The following is a 20,776-nucleotide window of genomic DNA, read 5'->3' on the forward strand; positions in this document are numbered from 1 at the left end:
AAGAGCTTGTGGCTACGGCGTGAAAAAGAGGGTCAGGCGAGTCATCTGTTGGGCTCATGGCAAACTAAACCCGGGATCAGCTGGGCCACGTTTTCTATGGAGCAATTTATCTCTCGTTCTCTCCTAAACCACATGAATTAAACCCAAACTAAACCCGGAATGAACTATAACTATAACTTTATCTCTCGTTCTCTCTTAAACCACATGAATTAAACTCAAACTAAACTAACTATAACTTCATCTCTTGTTCTCTCCTGAACCACATGAATTAAACCCAAACTAAACCCGGAATGAGTTATCTATAACATCATCTCTCGTTCTCTCCTAAACCACGAATTAAATCCAAACTAAACCCGGAGTGAACTAACTAACTAACTAACTATGGTTCTCTCCTAAACCACGAATTAAACCCAAATTAAACCGGGAATGAACTAGCTTTAACATTATCTCTCGTTCTTTTCTAAACCACACGAATTAAACCCAAACTAAACCCGGAATGAACTAACTATATATAATTTTATCTCTCGTTCTTTCCTAAACCACATGAATTAAACCCAAACTAAGCTCGTGATGAACTATGACTATACAAATTTAACCCAAAGTAAACCAAAATTAAACCCGGGATCAGCTGGGGTGCCGTTCTCTCAGCTCTTCGCCAATACAAAGCTCGAGATCTCTCAGAGTCTTTACGTAAACTATTTTGATAACGTTTATATCGATTTTATTTTCTCATACCTACTCATTTACTGATTTACATATTAATTTAGTTTAGTGTAGACATTCCAATATCCACGACCAATACACTAGACCACACACTTAACACAGAATAAAAATATGAAGCTTACGTCTGCATATTTAATTAGCTTTTGGCCTTATCTGTATTGAACTGTTATTTTCTCTATTAAACTATTCTTATACTCACTTTTATATTCATTCAGTTTATTATAAAGGACATCCAATTATGTCTCTCCTTAGAAATTGTCCTCTTTAGGCTCCTCTCCCTCATTTTTCCTCGCCTCCATGTCGCAAGCTCTTCACTCTTCTCTTTCCATCTGACACCTATTTTCCTCCTCCTTCCATTCTGTCAAGCACCTTACCCTAATCATCTCGCCGTTGTTCCTCTTCAGCACTCGTTCCCGTCACCTCCTCTTATTTGTTCCTCTTCAGCACTCGTTCCTGTCACCTCCTCTTATTTGTTCCTCTTCAGCACTCGTTCCCGTCACCTCCTCTTATTTGTCCCTCTAAGCTCTGGTTCCATTCACCTCTAGTCTTTTACGCACCTGCTTCTCCATATTAGCACCGCCCACCTGCTCCCTTTGGTCACTCTATAAGCAGTCTTTCCCCCTTCCTTCCTCTGGTTGCTATAAAATACTTCTCCCCAGACAAAACCTCCAACATTACCTCACCTTTTTTCCCTATGCCTCCTCTCCAATAACTTTCCTCCTTGTGGTCCCTCTTAGCACTTCTACTTTAATAAACTTTTCTAAGCACCCCTTCATCTCTTTCTTAGCTCCCTTCAAGCCACTATCCAGCTAGCTCCTCACCTTCATTGGTCAGTAAGAGAATATTGCTTCAATTTTCCATTTTTATTAGTCTACACTTCTAGGCAACCACTACAGCTTCACATGACTGAGAAACAAAGAGCATTGTTCAATTGGTAAAAAATAATAAGAGCAAAAGTTTTACAATGTGTGTGTGTGTGTGTGTGTGTGTGTGTGTACAATATATTACCAAATTTGATGTTTCCCCAGCATCATCCTGGTCTAAAGGCTGAGAATTTTATTTACCTCAGACCAGACCATGGGAAGTTATAAAAGCATCTCCACCAAAACTATTTTACTTGTGTAACTTCTCTAAAAGATTCAGTCTTGTTATCTGAACCAGTCAAAGCAACAAATACTTTTGAAAGCATAATACCTGTATATTTTGCCCTGACACATCTTACTGATTCCTGCATGCAGGGTTTAGCCAGATACTGTCACTGTTAAATATGGACTGCATCTTTTATCATATATCAGCATTTCATTTTCCAACTAATACATAAAATTAGGTAATCTAAATCCATCCCTTTTCAGCTACTGCTTACAAAGGGTGATTGCTAAAAAAATACAAGGTTTTTCATGGTATGAGCCAAGTGGACAAGCTGCTGACATTTGTTTGCTGTCAAAGGCATGTGCTTCCTAATTCATATGACAAATAGGTTAATTATGTTTTATAAACATTTTATCATAATTCAGATTTTACTCGACAATAAAAATCCTAAATCAAACATAGCACTGTTTGCATGTGTGTATTATTTGTGTTCATTGTCTGTGTGTGTGTGTGTGTGTGTGTATTGTTTGCGTATTTATACACATGAGGGTTTGAATTTTGTGAAGTCATTTACATTCTTGCAATCTTGTAAAATGCAATTAAGAAAAAAAATCATACATAAACACATACAACATACACATGTATACAAACAAGTGTGCATGTGCACATGCATGCATGCTCATACATGCAAGCACGCATACACACACGCACACAGACACACACACGCACACACACACACACAAGCAAGTGCTGTGGTGGGAAAAAAATTATACACTCCACCACTAGTGTATCACTGTCAGGGAGTTGCCTTATATGTATTATGTAATTTGTTTTTTCTTACCCAACTAACTTCCATATAATGTATACATATATATATTTTCTTACTCCATATATATAGTTTAATCCTCTATCCAAGTTAGGAGTCGCACACTCTGAGAAAAAAAAATTATAGATATCCAGCAGTTACTCCCAAACCTGGACCACTGGGAACAAAGTAACTTAGTCCATCTATGAACTGGGCTTTTTGTAGGACCCACACTTGACACCATGTAGGCAAACTCAAGGCTAGGCTTTCAAGTGAGACTCAGGATTAGCTAAAAACCTTGGCGTCACCACAAGACAACAGTATTGAGACCCTGAGACCTAAGCTTAGAGAGACTTAGGCCTGCCTGGCAAGTCCAACTCAAGCAAAAGACATGTGTAGGCGTGTGCCCCAGAGTTGATTATTGCCTAACTCTTCTATAGACCACAGCGTGCCACGGGATTCTTTGTGTCCGTGTCTGGGAGTGTCCGCTCAACAAACATTGCTCTCGGGTGCCTCCGCAAGCAAGAATTGGACTTCACAAAACTCAAAACAACTACATGACCCTTAAGGAATAATGTGATGGATATGATTGACTGAAAGGTGCTTGTCAATCCAAGTGACTGAAGATGAATGAAACCTCTATATAGACTGTATATATAAATCAGGGATGGGAAAAATAAAAAGCAACTCATGATATAATGGGAGAGCATGATCTTGCAAAATGTTTAACCTAGACTAATTCATACTTTCTTCACAAGTGAGTAAAGTCACGGGAGACTAACTCATGAAAAAGCAATACAATAATTTTTCCCTTGTCAGCTTATTTCAAGGGACGATTCAATTTTAGAACCTTAACTGGAATTCCTTTCTCAGTGTAAAACGTCACATTTGTCTTCTTATTTTCATTCTTCTGTATGGTAAAATAAGAACACCAATTAGTACAAACATGAACATAATAGCTTCTAGGGATTGTATTTATTTGTTAGGTTACTATTGTCTGTTTTGTTTGTGTGTTACTGCCTCCAGCGAGCGGGCAAAGGCAGAGTGGATAAAATTAGAACACCAGCACAAAAATCTGACTTCCAGCCGAACTTACAGAGGGGCTGCGGAGTTCACTTTTTATTTTTACATTCTCCTTAAAAATTAAAAGATGACAAAAAGCAAAACTAAATAAAAAAATCTTACCCTTGCCTATTTTATTTATTAAGAAGTTGCAGCGAATATTTTTTTCGCAATTTTTTTTTACTTTATGATTTTTTTTGTGTGGGTGTAGGGCTAGTAAGGGGGAGGGGAGCTGTTTGGGGATATAGAGGGGGGAGGGAAGGGTCATGTCATATCCACAAATTTATATTTCATGACAGGAGGATACTGGAGGTGTGGGGGAGAGGACAAGATTAGATACTTTCTTTACTATTGTTCTGTTGTTGCTAGAGTAAACAAGACGAGGCTAGACAGGAGATAAACAAACATGGCAGCTACATGCACACGGCCTCTTACTCCCGGTGAAACACTCATACACACACTCTGAGGATGAAACAGGTGCCACTTATATAATATGTACACAATAAAGTCTCCTTCTCGCCCTCCCTCCATCCTCTCCCCCGATGGGACTGGACACGACGCCAGCTAAGTGGCCTCGAGTAGTGCCGATGGCTTCTCGCTGCCATAAATTCAATCCTTCACCAACGTCTGGTTCATGATGGTGAAAGATCGGAAACATTACCCTTAAAATGTCTTTGTCTTTACGATGGCAAAAGAATATCAACATTACCTTTAAAATGTCTGTCATGTTGTGCCAGCACCGAGAAACAAACTTGATTCATGCATCTCCGGTCTGACACAACTTTCATTGGCCTATCTGGCAGCTAATACACAAAATAACATATTGGGGGGCTTTCACTTCCCAGCCCCTGAAATATATGCAAAACAAACACACATGCACACCAGCCCGCCCACCCGCCCGCACTCACTCACTCACTCATGCACTCACACACACAGCTACAGATGCAAGCATGCACACCAACATTTACTATCGCTGCATACAGAACTTGCCATCATTGTCAAGTTAACGCCTCTTCCAGTATTAAACAATTGCCTTTCGCAAATGGCCAATTACTGCCACTGAAAAAACACCATCCAACAAACATTATTTCCACTGTCAAAATGACCACCACCATTCAAGATCTACGGCTGACTATCACCACCGCTGTAGAATTACCGCTCATTTTTCCCCGTTCTGCCAAGGTTTGCTGAGGGTGGGGGAGGAGGCACTACACTTTTTGTTGGAGGAAGGTCACAATGCCTCCCCCTCTGGAGGAGATAAAAGCCTTCTCTTCTTCCTTGTGTTTTGGCTTGGGGGTGAGGGTGGTGATCTGTCTGCTTCAGTTTTTTTCTCCTCCTTCTTCTGTTCCTGGTGACGGAAAATACAAAAATGAGAACTGCTACACATCAATGAAAACAATGCTAGAGAGATATTTGCTGATGAGTGATATAATATTGGTAATTATTTGAAGTAACAACATCATAATGATCCTCCTTACATAAAAACTCATAGAAAAAGGATTCTAGAATGTTAAGATAATTTATGCAAAATCTATGTAGTCTGTTCAACTGCAATTGGGTGTTCTAGGTAAAGTTAAGTTGAGGGCATGGGCTACAGCAGAGCATGGTCTCGGTGCTCATCTCTGTCGCATTGGCCCTTTAAGTCTGTGGTGGGAAAAACCCATTACCCCAGGACACAAGGCCAGTGTGACATCCAGGTCACCAAAGTTTACCTTCCCCCTATTTATCGACCAGTCCGAAATGGAGGATGAACAACTGGGTGAGCTGCATGCTGACTGCCCAAATCCATTACCCGGGACACAGGGCCTGTATGATATCCGGGTCACCACAGTTTACCTTCCCCAGGTTTCCCAAGGCACCCATTTATCAATGAGTCCGAAAGGGGTGATGAACAGCTGGGTGAGCTGCACACCAATTGCCCGGGTAGGGATTTCAACCCAGGCCTGCAGATTTACAACTAGGCATGCCAACCACCGCACCACAGAGGTGTTCAAGAAACCTCGGAAAAGTTATGCCATTGTGGAACAAGTGAAATTTTCCTTAAAAATTTCATCAGTGTGTAGGGTGGCTTTGATGTATAATGGGGCAAAATTTCCGGAGATCAATGTGAGGCTGGTCAATAATGGCACTTGTCAGGCACCAATTAGATATTATTGGCAAGAACCTATTCTACTTGAACCTCTTTATCCTCTATCCTACTTTGTCTACCCTACAGACTAAAAATATATCTCAGAATATTCAGGGTAAATAAATGATAAACTTAACAATGTAATAAATGATAAAATTTACTATGTAATAAATTATAAATTTGATTATGTATATCAAAGCAATGCATGCATCTACACAAGTGGAACAAACTAAGTGGAGCAACCTGGAACAAGACACCACTACCATACATCCTCACAAAAGAAAAAAAAGGAGCAAACTGGAACATGACATAAGGTGAGTGACCCCTACACACCTCATGTGCTACACCACCTCCTCCGCCCGCTGCTGCTGCCCCCTCAGCTGCCGGGCCCTCAGAGCTGCTTCTGGGTCCCCGGGGTGGCGGGGGGCTGGGGCGTGGTGCCCGAGACAGCCGCGGCAGTGGAGGCAGCTTTCTGCTTGAGCATGGTCCAGTCAAAGGTGTAGTCATATTGGTGGTGCAGCGTGCGGAAAAGGATGCGGAACAGCTGCCTCAGATACATGTAGTCTGGGGCTTCATCAAAACGTAGTCCTCGACAGTAGTTGAGATACATGGCAAATTCAGCTGGGAAGCCCTGTAGGGGTGGGGAGAGGAAACATGTAGTGGCAAGGGTAAAGTTTAGTCTGTGCATTTACAAAGAACAAAAAACTCAGACTTACATATAAAAAAAGCAAATGGGGTTAAGGAGTGAACAACCAAATTCTATTTGTGCATAACGGACTGTAACACATTGATATTTCTGCATGTGTAACTGGAGGAAAGTACACAAAATGGCAATGAAAATATGTAGACCCTCCAAGATATCAACACAAGCAGCAAGCAGAATGGAATTAGGAGCAGGTTGACACACTTGAGTGTGGACTGCAGAATTAAGTTGCAATGGACATATAGAGGAAGCATCCTGTAAGCTTACCTTGCACAAAGATTCTACAGGAGTGGACATCTTTTTCTCACTAATCTTCTCATACTTCTGCTTCTTTGTGGCAGCCTTCAGTCCTTGCCAGGGTAGTGAGCCTCGGTTAAAGTACATCAGTACATATCCAAGACTTTCCATGTCATCCCGCCGGCTGTGTGAAGCAAAAGTTTGGGGTGAGTTTGCATGGCCTTAATACAAGCAGTAGAGATTTTTGCATGCAATGAAAAGGTAGCCATGTCAACAATGGGACAAGACAGTGCCCATACATAGGTGGGTTTACCTCTGCTCAATGCCAAGATGGGCGTTGATGGAGGCATAACGGGCCGTCCCGGTGAGGTTCTTGTCCTCTCGGTAGGGAATGTGGGCACGGGACCGGTTGTCACGGTACTTCTTGGCCAGACCAAAATCAATGAGGAACAGCTTGTTGCAGTGTCGGCCAATACCCATCAAGAAGTTATCTGGTGTGAGTGGAGAAAGATGGTCTCAGTTAATTTGAAGGTTATGTAAGGAAGAAAGGTTGACATTTGTAAAATTGTAAAATAAAACTTCAAACCTTGCATCATTTAGAATAAGTCCTATTATAACTACATAAATTTTCAAGCATTTATGGATAAGGGTTAAGAGTTTGGTAAAAATGAGGGATCTCATTTTTAAGCCTCCTGTAAATAATTTTAATTTTACAATAGATTCCAATTTTATGGATTGTGTTGTGCAAATTTTTAATTTCTCAAGCTAAATCCTTCATACTAAAACTGCCCAACTGTGTAGAGAAGCATATTGTAACATGAATTGAAGGTCAGAAAATATTTGTGAGTGACCTCTCCATCTGAAAAGGACCTCTCTTTTGGCCACTTTACTTTCTTTTACAGAAGTGCTGGCATGCTCTTTTTTTAATATTTTCCCCTTTTGCTACTTCCTTTACTTTACTTTATGAATCCTTATCTCACAGGAAGCATCTGATGAGATAATTATGTCATTCAGTAAGCTAGTTTTTCACCTTGCTGTGAGCCTTGACTCCTTAAGATACTTGATGCTCATTTTGTCTGAACTTACCTCCTTAACCAACACCTGATTTCCTCCTCTGCCTCCCTTACCTGGTTTGATGTCTCTGTGTATGAAGTTCTTATTGTGGATGAACTCTATACGGCCAATCATCTGGTCAGCCAACATCAGTACGGTCTTCATAGTGAAGCGGCGGCTACAAAAATTGAAGAGGTCCTCCAGTGATGGCCCAAGCAGGTCCATCACCAGGATGTTGTACTGCTGCTCCTGGCCAAACCATCTGTTGAGGGAAATGAGGTAGTCAGTTGAGGCAGGGGCCCATTATAATAATTTGCACACCACAATAAAAAGATTATCGATGAAATTAACAAATCAACTCACTCACATGCAGATGGACAGATGCATGAACTCATACATATATTCATATATATATATATATATATATATATATATATATATATATATATATATATATATATATATATATATATATATATATATATATATATATATATATATATATATATATATATATATATATATATATATATATATATATATATATAATATATATATATATATATATATATATATATATATATATATATATATATATATATATATATATATATATATATATATATATATATATATATATATATATATATATATATATATATATATATATATATATATATATATATATATATATATATATATATATATATATATATATATATATATATATATATATATATATATATATATATATATATATATATATATATAAACAAAAACACCTACCCATCATATACTAAACAGTAATTCTCTCTCTCTCTCTCTCTCTCTCTCTCTCTCTCTCCCCCATTCATTTACAATATCCACATACACACACACTTATGGTATTCAAATGCATAAAGAACTTGAAGAATGTAAACAAGGAAGACTTGCTTGTAGGGGATAGTAGGACAAGGGAACATGAACATAAACTGAGGAACACAAGATGCAGAAGAGTGGTAAAGAAGTTTGGATCCCCCGATAGAATCACTCATAATTAGAATAGTTTGGATGCAGATAACTAAAATTAAGAACACCCATGAATTTAAAGACCACTCAAAGTTCACATCGAAAAAACATACTTGGGGAAAAAAAAAAAATACAAAACAAAAAAAATGGAGCATAGAACTAATATAAAGACCATCAATGAATTTAAATACCACCCAAAGTTTACACTGAATAACATACTTGATAAAGGAGAAAAAAAGACTAGCACAGAGAAGGTACAGCATAGAGCAGAGATTCCCAAACTGGGGTCCGCGGACCCCTGGGGGTCCGGGAGAAGGCCCTAGGGAGTCCGCGACACAATGAAAGAAATTAATATTTTCAACTCTCCAGAAAAAATATATATACAATAAAAAAATATATCGCTAATTCTATATCATCCTAGTGTCGGTGGTATCGATAATTCAGCAGGAATAAGGAAATATTAAATGTACTACATCGTTCTGGGTAGTACTGAGTATCCCGGTACGGTAATGATAAATTTTGTTTTGTTGGGGGTCCTCGGCTGGGGCTTTTCATGTCTGGGGGTCCTTAGTATGGTCAAGTTTGGGAAGCTCTAGCACAGAGATTGAAGCAAGAACACACGCACACCCACACACAAAAAAAATAATAAAAAAAAAAAATAAATAAATAAAGACAAGAAACAGACTGAAATGAAGAGATGGCTGGAAAATTAAGATGAAAGGAAGGAATGAGTGACAGAACAAGAGCTGCAGAATGAGAGAGGGAGGCATGGAGGAGGGGGAGGGAGAGAGTGGCTTAGTATATGATGTAGATGCATAACTAGGTCAAGTGCACCCAATAACCACACTCCCCTCCCACAGCCCATCATGGTCTCTCAACACACACACACACACACACACACTAATACACATGCCAGTCAACAATAATGCATATGAACAGATGCACCCACTCACACTCCCATTCACTCATTCACACACCCAGCAATACACCTACACAAGTAAAATTTCAAACATGGAAAAGAGCAAGAATGAATATACATTAGAGTAAAACCCCAGACACTTAACCATCATATATTCAACACAAAATAAAACAAATAAACAATTACAAACAAAGCACTCATCACCCATACACCACATACAAGTAAAATTTCATTCAAACAAGGAAAACAAACAGGCATACACAAATACACATAAAATAACAAACACCTAACCATTAAACTCTGAAACACACAGAGCAAAACAATACAAGAAGCACACACACAGCCCTCAACCACCCACCCACACATCCACACACAAGAATAGTAACCTCCCCCAACCTCCACCACTTCCTCCCTTCTGCCATCCCCAATAATCCCTCCCTCCCTCCTAACCACCACCACCACCACTCCCCCCACCCCTGAAGCCAGCTGTGGTGGGAAGCAAACCAACCCTCCCCCTATTCAAGGGTAAATGAGGGAGTGTTTGTTTACATGTCTGCTTGTGAGTTTGGGATCAGGTACTTAAATTAGGTGGTTCGTTTACTGGTCCAGCTTCCTTGCACCAAAGTTTACATCATCACACTAAAGGCCTCCCTGCACACTGGCATACCTCTGCTCTAAAATGCGTGTGATGCAATACTTTTTTTCCCTTCCGTATCTTCATTACCTATTCCCCTCATCCTGCTCTGTACCCATGTAAGAAACAGCAAACTAAAGACAGGACATGCTGCTTTTACTAAGAAAACAAAACTCCTGAATGCTATCTATAAACCAAACATCTTTTCCTCCTCCTGTTTATCCATATCTTAAAGCAGCCATTCTCCCTGCAGGAAGTGCAAACACACTTATCAGTGCACATGGCTTCCTAAACACTCCCAGCGACAGCACGTGCGAGCAAAGGGCAAATTAAGGCTCCTAAAAGGTTCTCAATTTCTAAGGTTTCACTCTCATACAGTAGGTAAGGAACATGCCTCAGAGGTGAAGACTGCTATGGAAGAAAATGACCCCTTGACAAAATACCACTGAAGGAAAAATATATGCTAGCTAGCCTTCCTTGCTAAAAATAGACAAAAGCACACACATACGTACACACATACACACAGATCCAGCCATGTCAGGGTTAATCTGGTTAAGGAAACCTTCCTCTCCCAACTGACACTATCACCCCCACCACACATCCTTAACTGTACCAGGCAGTAGCAAACCCTACCCACCAACCCCAAACCCCACAATAGTAAACTATAGGTCACATGCCACACAACATACCAGACTTGAGGTGGCTCACTGCCAAGATACAGGGGGAAAATATCAATTATATCACCTTTCAATGGGAGGGGCAGGGATGCAGGAAACCAACTCTACTGGGCACTAGAAAGCCATTCTTACCCAAAATAAACTGCAGCATGCACACACGCACACCCACACACCTGATATGAGGGATGCCAACGCCCCCCTGCAGGATTTTGTACACCTTGCTCTCGTACAGCAGCTGTGGGTGGCGGGCCTTCATGGCCTCCAGCTTGATGGCCACCTCCTGCAACAAGAATGACATTGAGTACAGGAAATAAAGGAAAACTAGCAAGACTGGAAATTCAAGTCTAAATATCTCCCTTAACACCTCACACATATGATGTAATAAAACAACTTTAGCAGCATCATTAGGAGTCCTGCCCCACCCCTCAATGCACAGGAACTAACCATCAGTGAGCCTACCAAAGCATTGGATCTATGCATGAAAAAAGTATATATAATAATAAAAAAGAAAATGGTTCACTGCAGTGTACACACACTCAAAAAAATATCATTACAATGGGGTCTGACGAGTTTCACACTGAGCAACCCGGTAATCTCAGCAGGGTTTGTAAAAGTGCGATCACTCCCACCACCTCAGCCCTGCTGGGGGGAGCAAGACAAGACCCCCGTAAGGATGGGATAGAGAAGAAGAGAGACACTGAGATACCAGATATCACCACAGTAACGGAGTAATTTGAGTGCCACTTGTTCAAGCTTTGCATTCACAAATTATAAGACAATAATGTTCAAATGATACATGTAACAGCAGTGGGAAGAAGTGTTCCCCCACATCAAAGACAAAAACATCAACCATCAATACATGTCAGATATAGTTCAGTTCATGATGCGCCGTCCTGGAACCAATGCTTCCACTGAATGTGTCTTTTCTCTCATGAACAAGCTGTGGGCATCTGAAAAAAACAACTTAAAATTGCAACACTAAAAGCATTCTAATACAATAACAGCAACCATGCCTGTGCTGTTTTTCTAACCATGTGTAATGTATACGATGCTCCTATAGCGAATGTCTAACAATAATCCAAGGTCTTTATCATAGTCTCCTAAATGGATGAAATTTTAAGTATTCACTTGTGTGTGAAGTGTTAAAGCATAATTTCATCACCCAAACACGACAATATTATAGTGCTACATATGTAGTGACAAGACTAGTTATGGGAGGCTCGCCCATCAGGCTAGTCGTGTCACTACACATACAACACAGATCAAGTCACTTCGACTAAGATTCCACCTGTGTGTTTCATGAAGCGTTACTGTGCCAGCTCAAATTCTACTGCTTCATTTACACGTCCCACTCACTTCAGGCAAGTGAAGCCACGCCCAACGCACGCAGTGATACCAACATGAGTAGCATGTTATCAATGGCTTCGTCCTTGGTGTCAGTTTGTACTGTGCTGAATGTGTAACGATACTTATTTGAGTGTGTGTACCTGGACAACTGGAAATTCGAACAGAGGTCTCCTCAAAATGCTGAGCCCCAGGACCTCAACAATACCTAATATGACTCTGACTTCACCACAATACTACAAGTAAAGGAAAACTCAAAGGATGCAACCATGCCTGAGAAGATCAACCCCCATACTCCGAGAGAACAGCAACACAAATGTCACAAAAATTCATCATGCTACGGCACCCACAACACTAACAAACACAAAGGGAGACTGGAGAGAACTGGAAACCATTTAGCTACAGCATCACCTCATTACTCACTTCAACACCCAGGAAAAATGTCAATATGGAAAACAAAGAGAAGCTGCCAATTACAACCATACAATGTCCACATCACATGCTTCCTAATAAACACCACAATGGGGAAGGCAAACAAAACCAACAGTATGGCAAAGCATCCCCTACACACCAAACACAACCACCTTGGTAATAATCTGTGGTAACTTCCTGTCTCCCTATCACAGATATGATTTTCCTTCACAGAAAGACACTCAGCATCCTTTAAACTAACTTATGGATTGTTACACCCTCAACTCAATCTGCCTAATCATGGGATACTTACATGGCAGGAGAAATAACGATTCTCCTAACATGAGGGGATATATATTGTAGTCCAAATACATAAATACATTAAACTCTTGAACAGGAGTGTTGTATTAAATATACTTGTGTTCCATGGCAGTAGGCACATACACAAGATAACCACCAGAATGGTGTGTGAAAACATCTTGCATGTATTAAACTCATTATGTATACAGTCAACTATTGTTAAAATGATCTATTAATGTACAATTGAAGGCTTTTAAGATCCCAAACTTTCCCTACCGAAAATCTATATATGATCCTCTATGACTGATTACCCAATCTCACGTTGACTGGTGATGCATCTGCATGATCACATACTGCAAAGTGGTGGTTTGATAAAGTGATGACTATGCCTCACAAGGGACAGCATTCCCTACCCATACTTTGCTCAGTATGTTTGTAGTATATATATATATATATATATATATATATATATATATATATATATATATATATATATATATATATATATATATATATATATATATATATATCTTATGTTAGGTTCGGCAAACCACAGTGTTAGTATTCAATCTCTCTTGTTACTTCGTTCATTACAGCAATAATGCCAACTTAGCATAGTAGAAGCAACTCTACCAGTGCCCAGGGAAATACAAGAGAAAAGATTTACATTAGAAATGAAGCTAGGCCTTCTAAAGCATTATGGAGGACAAGAAGTAATTATTCGAAAAATATTAATCAATTTAGAGTAGATAGGAACATGACTCCATCAAATCCTTACTATGATACTATTGCTATATTATGTCTGATCACTTTGAATTATTTTTAAAGGAATGTAACAAAATTGTATGGTGAGGGATCCCTATATATATATATATATATATATATATATATATATATATATATATATATATATATATATATATATATATATATATATATATATATATATATATATATATATATATATATATTGTAATTGTGATAATAATGGTGTTACATGAGATAGTTGATGACCTGATAAGCATCTGCTTTCAATTCATCTTGCTCCTTCAAATATGCATGACTGTGGTTGAGAAGAAATGACATGAGTGGTACACATGGCATGGAGATAGCACACAAGGAAGGCCTATCAAACTCCAGTTATGATAAAGGCCACTTGACAGACAATACTAGATAACTATATACACAGTCCAATTACTGATTTGTGATAGTTAATTTGAGGTATGTATAGAGGCATATGTGACATGCTGATAATTTGTAAACATTCTGAAAGTATAAGACAATCTACCAATTCAGACTGGAAAGACTAGAAGTCTTTACTGTGAGGTGACAGGCTCAAGCCCTTCACAATTTGGAAGTTAAAACAACAAACAAAAACCTTGTGGCTGGCAGGGCTGACAGCTACAACACAACCTATAGTGTGTATGAGTGGATGTGTGGCCCACTGCACTATACAGTCCATTCACTCTATGGCTGAGGGTTTCCTCTTCCACCCAGTCCATCTTGTTAGAGGAGACAGATTGACAATGACAGTCAAGCCCAGGAAGAATATTAGGAGTGAGCGAGCTACGTTATATCATGACAGTTAATGATATTATGCTATTGCTAAACACAATACCAGAGTGTGGTAGATCTCAACTCCCCATTTATACACTAAGTTGGAATGATTTGCACAATTATAGTAAAATTATATGATAAATAAATCTGCAATCTTCACTAATTTCTCTAAATATCAAGTGAGAAGAGAAATACAATTTAGTCACTACTAAAAGGAGCAGGATACAGTTCATAAGCAGCCTCTGAATTTTTCACAAAAGGTCAGTGACACCAATATTCTCATCTAAGTATGAGATGAATGGGAAGGTAACACTAAATACATGAAAAAATAGGAGGGGAAAAAGATGATGATGATGAGGAAATAGTATGTGAAGTCATGGATTAGTTCTGTGTAGCAATTTCAGCAATCTATTACATTACTTACTCTGAACATATTATACCAATTTTGAAGGTACCCTGATATGCTTGATATATAACTGCACATATGCAGTACTAACTGTTAATTCATCTCTGTGGGAACTTTATTATGATGAGAAAATACTTCATACCACAGCTTTAGCATGATGGATCTAGTCTGATGCAACAACATACACAATGCCATAAAAGTTTTCGATCAGCTGTTGGAGGGAGGGAGGGTCTATATTTTGCCTGTCATATTACTCTATGACACTTCAAATAGCTGGGAAAAATACATTGTCTTACTGCTTGCTAAGCACTGCAATACGTGTAAAGGGATGTTTTTACAGACAGGTATCAGTGATGAGTACCTTTGTTTACATGAGTCAACTCTTTACAACTACATTAGCATAAATACCGTAGGCTAATGGAGTATTGATGCCCAGCTAGAGATTAACTCAATGAAAAAAATTAATTAAGCTGTGAAAATAAGATTTACATATTCAGAAAAGACAAAAAACTAATCACAATATTTAGCTAGTTAAAGGTAAACAAATTTTGGTTTTCACATACATTCATAAAATGATTATTATCTAGTTATTACCTTTCACTTCCTTATAAAGTGTCCATAAAGCCCCTAATGTACTGATTTTTTTTATATATATCAGGTGGTAGAAATCATGGAAGACTGAACTCCTTTCTTGGGAGTTGGATAATTTCAGGTTAGGCTAGGCTTGTTTTCTTCTGTCCCTCCCCCCCAAAAAAATAATAATAATAAAAAATAATAATAAATAAACTAAAATCTTATGGTAACTGGCACTATAACAAAGAGGAACCTGATCCATTTCAAACTACTTACAAGACACTGCATTCTCTTGATTTGCTCTCCAGTTTTTAAAATGATTTATGAAACTTTGAAGTGAAACATGATAGTTTATGGATAATAAATGCTAAAAGTTTAATAAATGAATAAAAAGTTAACCAAAATCTGATGCAAGTACTGTAAGAGAAAGGCAAGACTGACATACTAATCTAGAGATCAAAAATAGCCTAGTCTTACGGATTATGCTTAATATGGAAGAACAAAATAAAGATACAAGAGAGAATGAGTGGCTGGCTAACCTGTAACAGAGAATAAACAAACAAGCTTCAGATAAAGATGACAAACACCAATGACCTTGCTCCTGTTATGCTTTTCCAACCCCTCACCAACACCACCAATGAAAGGAAAGCTACACCAGGAAAAAAACCAACAGACATAACTACACATGAGGTACATAACAGGTCACAAGAAAAGGGGGAAAGGAGGGGGGGGGGGGGGGAGCACAAGCACACATACATACACACCAACACAGACCATATGCACGACTCAAGCCTTTATAACAAAACGACCACGACAGGGAAGGAGAAAGAAGGAAAGTGGAATAAACAGAAGCAATGGTGAAAAATACGAGCACTAGAGAACGAGGTAAGTAAAACAAGGACGTGGGTGACAAGCTCTTCCATACACACACAACCAAACATTATTATCTTGAAAAACACATGGAAGAGCACAAACCACACCAATTAATACACAAAACAAAGCAGGTAAATAAAACACTGTAACGTACCTCTCCATTGGTGATATTGATGCCCAGGTAGATGTCTCCAAAGCTTCCACTCCCGATCTTCCTCACCAATCTGTATTTTCCTCCCACCACAAACTCCCGACACCCAATTATCCCCGAAGACATGGCTGGCGGAGTCCTGGGCCTCTCAAAGGCTCATCGAAGGGGGGAGAGAGAGGGAGAGAGAGAGACAGGAGACAGGAGAGAAAAAAAAAAAGTTAAAAAAAGGTCCCAGCAGCAGCAGCACCTCGAGACCCAGCAATTGTTTTCCTCTTTTCTCCCTCTAGCGCCGTGCCCCAGCCGCTCCTGAAGACACAGCACACGCACTAGGCCTCTGCGGGTCCCGAGGGGGTGAAGGGGTCGAGGGCGGCGGGGAAATGGCGGTGAGTGTGTGGAAAAGGAAGAGGTGACGTCCGCTTCTCTCTCCCCCTTCCTCGGGACTATAAGGGCCAGGACGGCCATGGCGGCGCGGCGCGGGGAGGATCCGATGCCCCGCGCACCAGCTGGCGGACACCAAGAGACCAAGAGATAATATTTGGAACAAATATTTTGTATATAATTTTTTAACTAATGTGTGATAGGCGTATGTGTACAGGGGAGGCAGACGAGACCATTAGAGCATTACTTGAGTGCTCTATGCAGGGCCGTGCCCAAGTGGGGTTGGGGACCCCTATCTGCCAAAAGCTCCATTTTCTGAGAAAGTCAAAATGAAAAACTGGGACTTAAAGTCCCAGTTTTTTTTTTATTTTGACAGCAGAAAAATGCACCCAGAGATATGTCAAATTTTCAAAACCCATACCCCACCCCCACCTCAGCCAGCTGATTTGGCTGGATCGCTTCGCTCGCCACTCTCCCCTCTCCAGGTGGATACAAAGGCCCACATTTACCACTCTCCTCTCCTCAAGTGGCTACAAAGGTCCACATTTAGTGTTAAATTTTAAGGGAAAGAGCAATAAAACAGAAGTACCGTTGCAAAGCCATACTTCGCCCCATCAGCTAAACTGAACTGAGTAGGGTATGGTGAGTGCTGCGGGGGATGAAGGGTAGCACCTGTATTCCCTTTTTATCTTATTCTTTCTTCAGAGATTGTGATATTGTGATCGCCGAGTCAAAAACCAGTCCATAGTCCGTAATGAAGGAGATTCCCCAACGAAGAGGAGGAGCAAGACCAAGACCAAAGCAACAAGGGATCCGATCCTCTATTGAGCCCCGTCAGACTGTCTCCTGTACCGTGTTCGCTTTCCCTGCCTCGCACTCACTTGATAAAGGCCCAAGATGTTGCATTATTCCCTGTAATTTCCTAGTTTACCCTCCCTTCACTACGGAATCTTACATCTCAACTGACTTATTCGATTTTGGGATCAGGGAGACATGGGGTTGGTTACATATCTTTCCCTGGCTCGTGCACAGTTGAAAGATGTTGCTTTAGTCCTTGTATTTTCCTATTTAATTTACTCTCCCTTCACTACGGAATCTTACATCTTAACTGATTCATTCGATTTTGGGACCAGGGAAATAGAGGGCTGGTTACGTAGCTTGCGTTCAGGATTCATGGCACCGAAGTTATGTTGATATAGCTATATGATAAAAAAAAGGGTTCAGTGAATTATGCTCCTATTAGGTTTGGATTACCTGGTCTTAATTGCGGTAACGGTGTGAATACGTGATATCGTGACACACGGAGACAGCAGCCCGCAGTTCTTTGTTCAAATAGACCACGGGGATTCGCGTGACGTCACCCTTCTACTACGTCATTACAAATTGCGTTTAACTTTTTCTTCCCAGTATAAACAAGTACCGGTAATAGCTGCACTGAGAGAGAGAGAGAGAGAGAGAGAGAGAGAGAGAGAGAGAGAGAGGCTGGGATGGGGGTGGGTGGGGGGGGGGAGAAGCATGTGGCTGGTTAATATATATCTACAAACACTAATCTTTCACTCATAAACTATACATACCAGAAACTTCAACCCTTCTGAACTACTAGCATCGTGATCCTCAAAATCTATCATGACGAAAACTGCGTAGCAACTTCAACTCCACTTTCGTTTTACATCAGTTTTAGATGATATACCCAACAACAGAGGAAGATTCACTGCTTAAGACAATCACCTTCTTCGCCTTCTTCTATAAACCTTAATTGCTTTGTATCGAGGTCATTACTTCTTCATCGTCCTTCCTTTATATCTTTTCCTTATTCTTCTTTCCTCTAGGACTGTATTTAGATCTTGGGACTGTATAGGATATCCAGGAAACTACGAATCGTCTCCCTCCTCCTCCTTCTTCTATAGACCTCTAGTTTGCTTTGTATCGTTTCTTATTAGGTCGTTACTCCTTGCACATCCTTCCTTTGTATCCTTTCGTTATTCTTCTCTCCTCTAGGACTGTATAGGATGGCACGGGAAGCACCAAGGATTCTCTACACTCCTTGGGAAACGCTTGAATGCTTTTCCCAGACGAGCTAGTAGGGTTAAAAAGGCGTGTAGGGTTAAGGTGTGGGAGATGCCAGAAAGCGAGGGTGGTGGTGGCGAGGGAGGTGGTGGTTTTGCAAGTCTCTCTTTCTTATCTATTTGCTGATAACGCCGAGTTGCTCGTGGTTTTCAGTTTATAAGCCCAAACATCCTAGTGATATAAACGTTCCGAGTGTAGGAAGATATCGTTGGTAATACGCTTTTCTTATGGTTTCATGTGATGTACGCGGTAGTGCGTATCTATGTAGGTATCTTCTTTGTCTTGCGATCTTTTACCTAGGTTGATATGGGGTCGGTGTTTAGGGTTTATGGCTCGGGACTCAATAGGATCGTACGTTAGCTTTATTCTGCTTTATTAAACTTTGTCTTACTACTGTTTCAAACGGCTGGTTTAGGTTAAAATAAACTTTCAATCAATCAAAGCTTTGCCCTACGTTATTTCACTATTTTAGGTTCAGTCATTCCACTTTGGGAGGTGTTGACTTCATTATTAGTGTCTCTGAAGCCCTTCCTGACGTCACGCTGCAGCACCGGGGTTGTTCACTTCCATGACTTGACGCTTATTTGTACGCCATACGTCCACACAGGGCCTAGGTATTCATTCAATGGGCTGAAAGAGGCAAACGCAAGATGGGTGTGGTGGGGTAGGTTATATGTGACGTTATTGTACGATTGTTCTTTGTGATCAAGGTAGTAGGTACTGAGCGGGACTACAAATCTATCTCATGCATTTGTCCTATAGTCTCAATGTGACAATAAAAATCAAGCAATTAAGCAATCAAACCTCTAACCCACTACAACACCACGCCCTCTAAAGCATCTTGTAATTAGGGCAGTAATGAGTGTGACTAGAAATCTATCACATCCATTTGTCCTGTAGCTACTAGTCTCACAGCGGCAATAAAAATCAGTCAATTAGTCAATCAACACTAACTCGCTAGACCACCATGCCCTCTAAAGAATTTAAATGTAAACTTGTTATAGGGCAGTAGTGCGTGGGACAAGAAATCAATCTCATTCATCTGCCTTGTATTCTAAAATTGGCAATAAAAATCAATCAGTCATTCGGTCAACTCTCTAGACAACCTCACCCTCAAAAGTCTATATATGTATACTAAAAAAAAAAAAAAAGTCATGTACCGTCAACAATAACGCGAGGCAGCCCCCAAACTGTCGCCCTGCAATCAAGCTTCTAACTCACTATAAAAAAGAATAGAACACCACGCCCTATACAGTCTATCTATATGTATACTCAAAGAAATAAAAAAAACGAACCACACCAGTCATCCACCGTTAACAGTACCGTGCAGCAGGCCCTGAAGTGCCGCCCCTCGCCTGACGGATCGCCACTTTCACTTGAGTTACCTTCTCCCTCATCCCCCCTCCTCTCCCTTCCCCCGTGTTCACCTTCCTCCAGGTAACAAAGGGTTTTCGAAAGTCCTCTGTGAGTGTGATTTCTTTAAGTACATCTTGTATAGGCTATTTGGGACTTGTCGGTGATGCTACTGTATGCGCAAGTTTCATGTAATACTACCGGTTTTACACACACACAAAAATAGATAAATAAATAAATAAATAGAATATAGTAAAATAAAACAAAATAAATCTGTTTCTGCTTCTTCTCCCTCTCCTCCTCCTCCTTTTACACACACACACAC

The 20,776-nt window shown here is 40.0% G+C and overlaps 1 protein-coding gene across 2 annotated transcripts; it reads right to left on the bottom strand.

The window, feature by feature from the left end:
* Positions 1-1,571: 1,571 nt before the first annotated feature.
* Positions 1,572-17,104, bottom strand: LOC127007077 (casein kinase I). 2 transcript variants are annotated; one of them, XM_050877626.1, is made up of 8 exons: positions 16,657-16,776; positions 14,472-14,595; positions 11,212-11,318; positions 7,875-8,062; positions 7,061-7,238; positions 6,778-6,931; positions 6,141-6,438; positions 1,572-5,027 (listed from the first exon to the last, which is right to left on the bottom strand). In XM_050877626.1, the coding sequence occupies exons 2-7, from the start codon at positions 14,553-14,555 to the stop codon at positions 6,199-6,201; spliced, it is 951 nt and encodes a 316-aa protein (XP_050733583.1). In that variant the 5' UTR covers positions 14,556-14,595; positions 16,657-16,776; the 3' UTR covers positions 1,572-5,027; positions 6,141-6,198. The 2 variants fall into 2 exon arrangements, with proteins under 2 accessions (XP_050733583.1, XP_050733581.1); XM_050877624.1 differs by lacking the exon at positions 14,472-14,595 and having other exon boundaries at positions 16,657-17,104.
* Positions 17,105-20,776: the final 3,672 nt, after the last annotated feature.

This window comes from Eriocheir sinensis, chromosome 34 (assembly GCF_024679095.1).
Source record: "Eriocheir sinensis breed Jianghai 21 chromosome 34, ASM2467909v1, whole genome shotgun sequence".
In the NCBI taxonomy this organism is placed as follows: Eukaryota; Metazoa; Arthropoda; class Malacostraca; order Decapoda; family Varunidae; genus Eriocheir; species Eriocheir sinensis.

Bases quoted from the DNA above. Each gene is read 5' to 3' on its own strand.
- LOC127007077 (XM_050877624.1), bottom strand. From the start codon at position 16,779: ATGTCTTCGGGGATAATTGGGTGTCGGGAGTTTGTGGTGGGAGGAAAA. The intron at 7,239-7,874 runs GTAAGGGAGGCA...CACTCACACCAG, and splicing joins ACACAGAGACATCAAACCAG to ATAACTTCTTGATGGGTATT. The intron at 6,439-6,777 runs GTAAGCTTACAG...CCACCCCTACAG, and splicing joins CTGTAGAATCTTTGTGCAAG to GGCTTCCCAGCTGAATTTGC.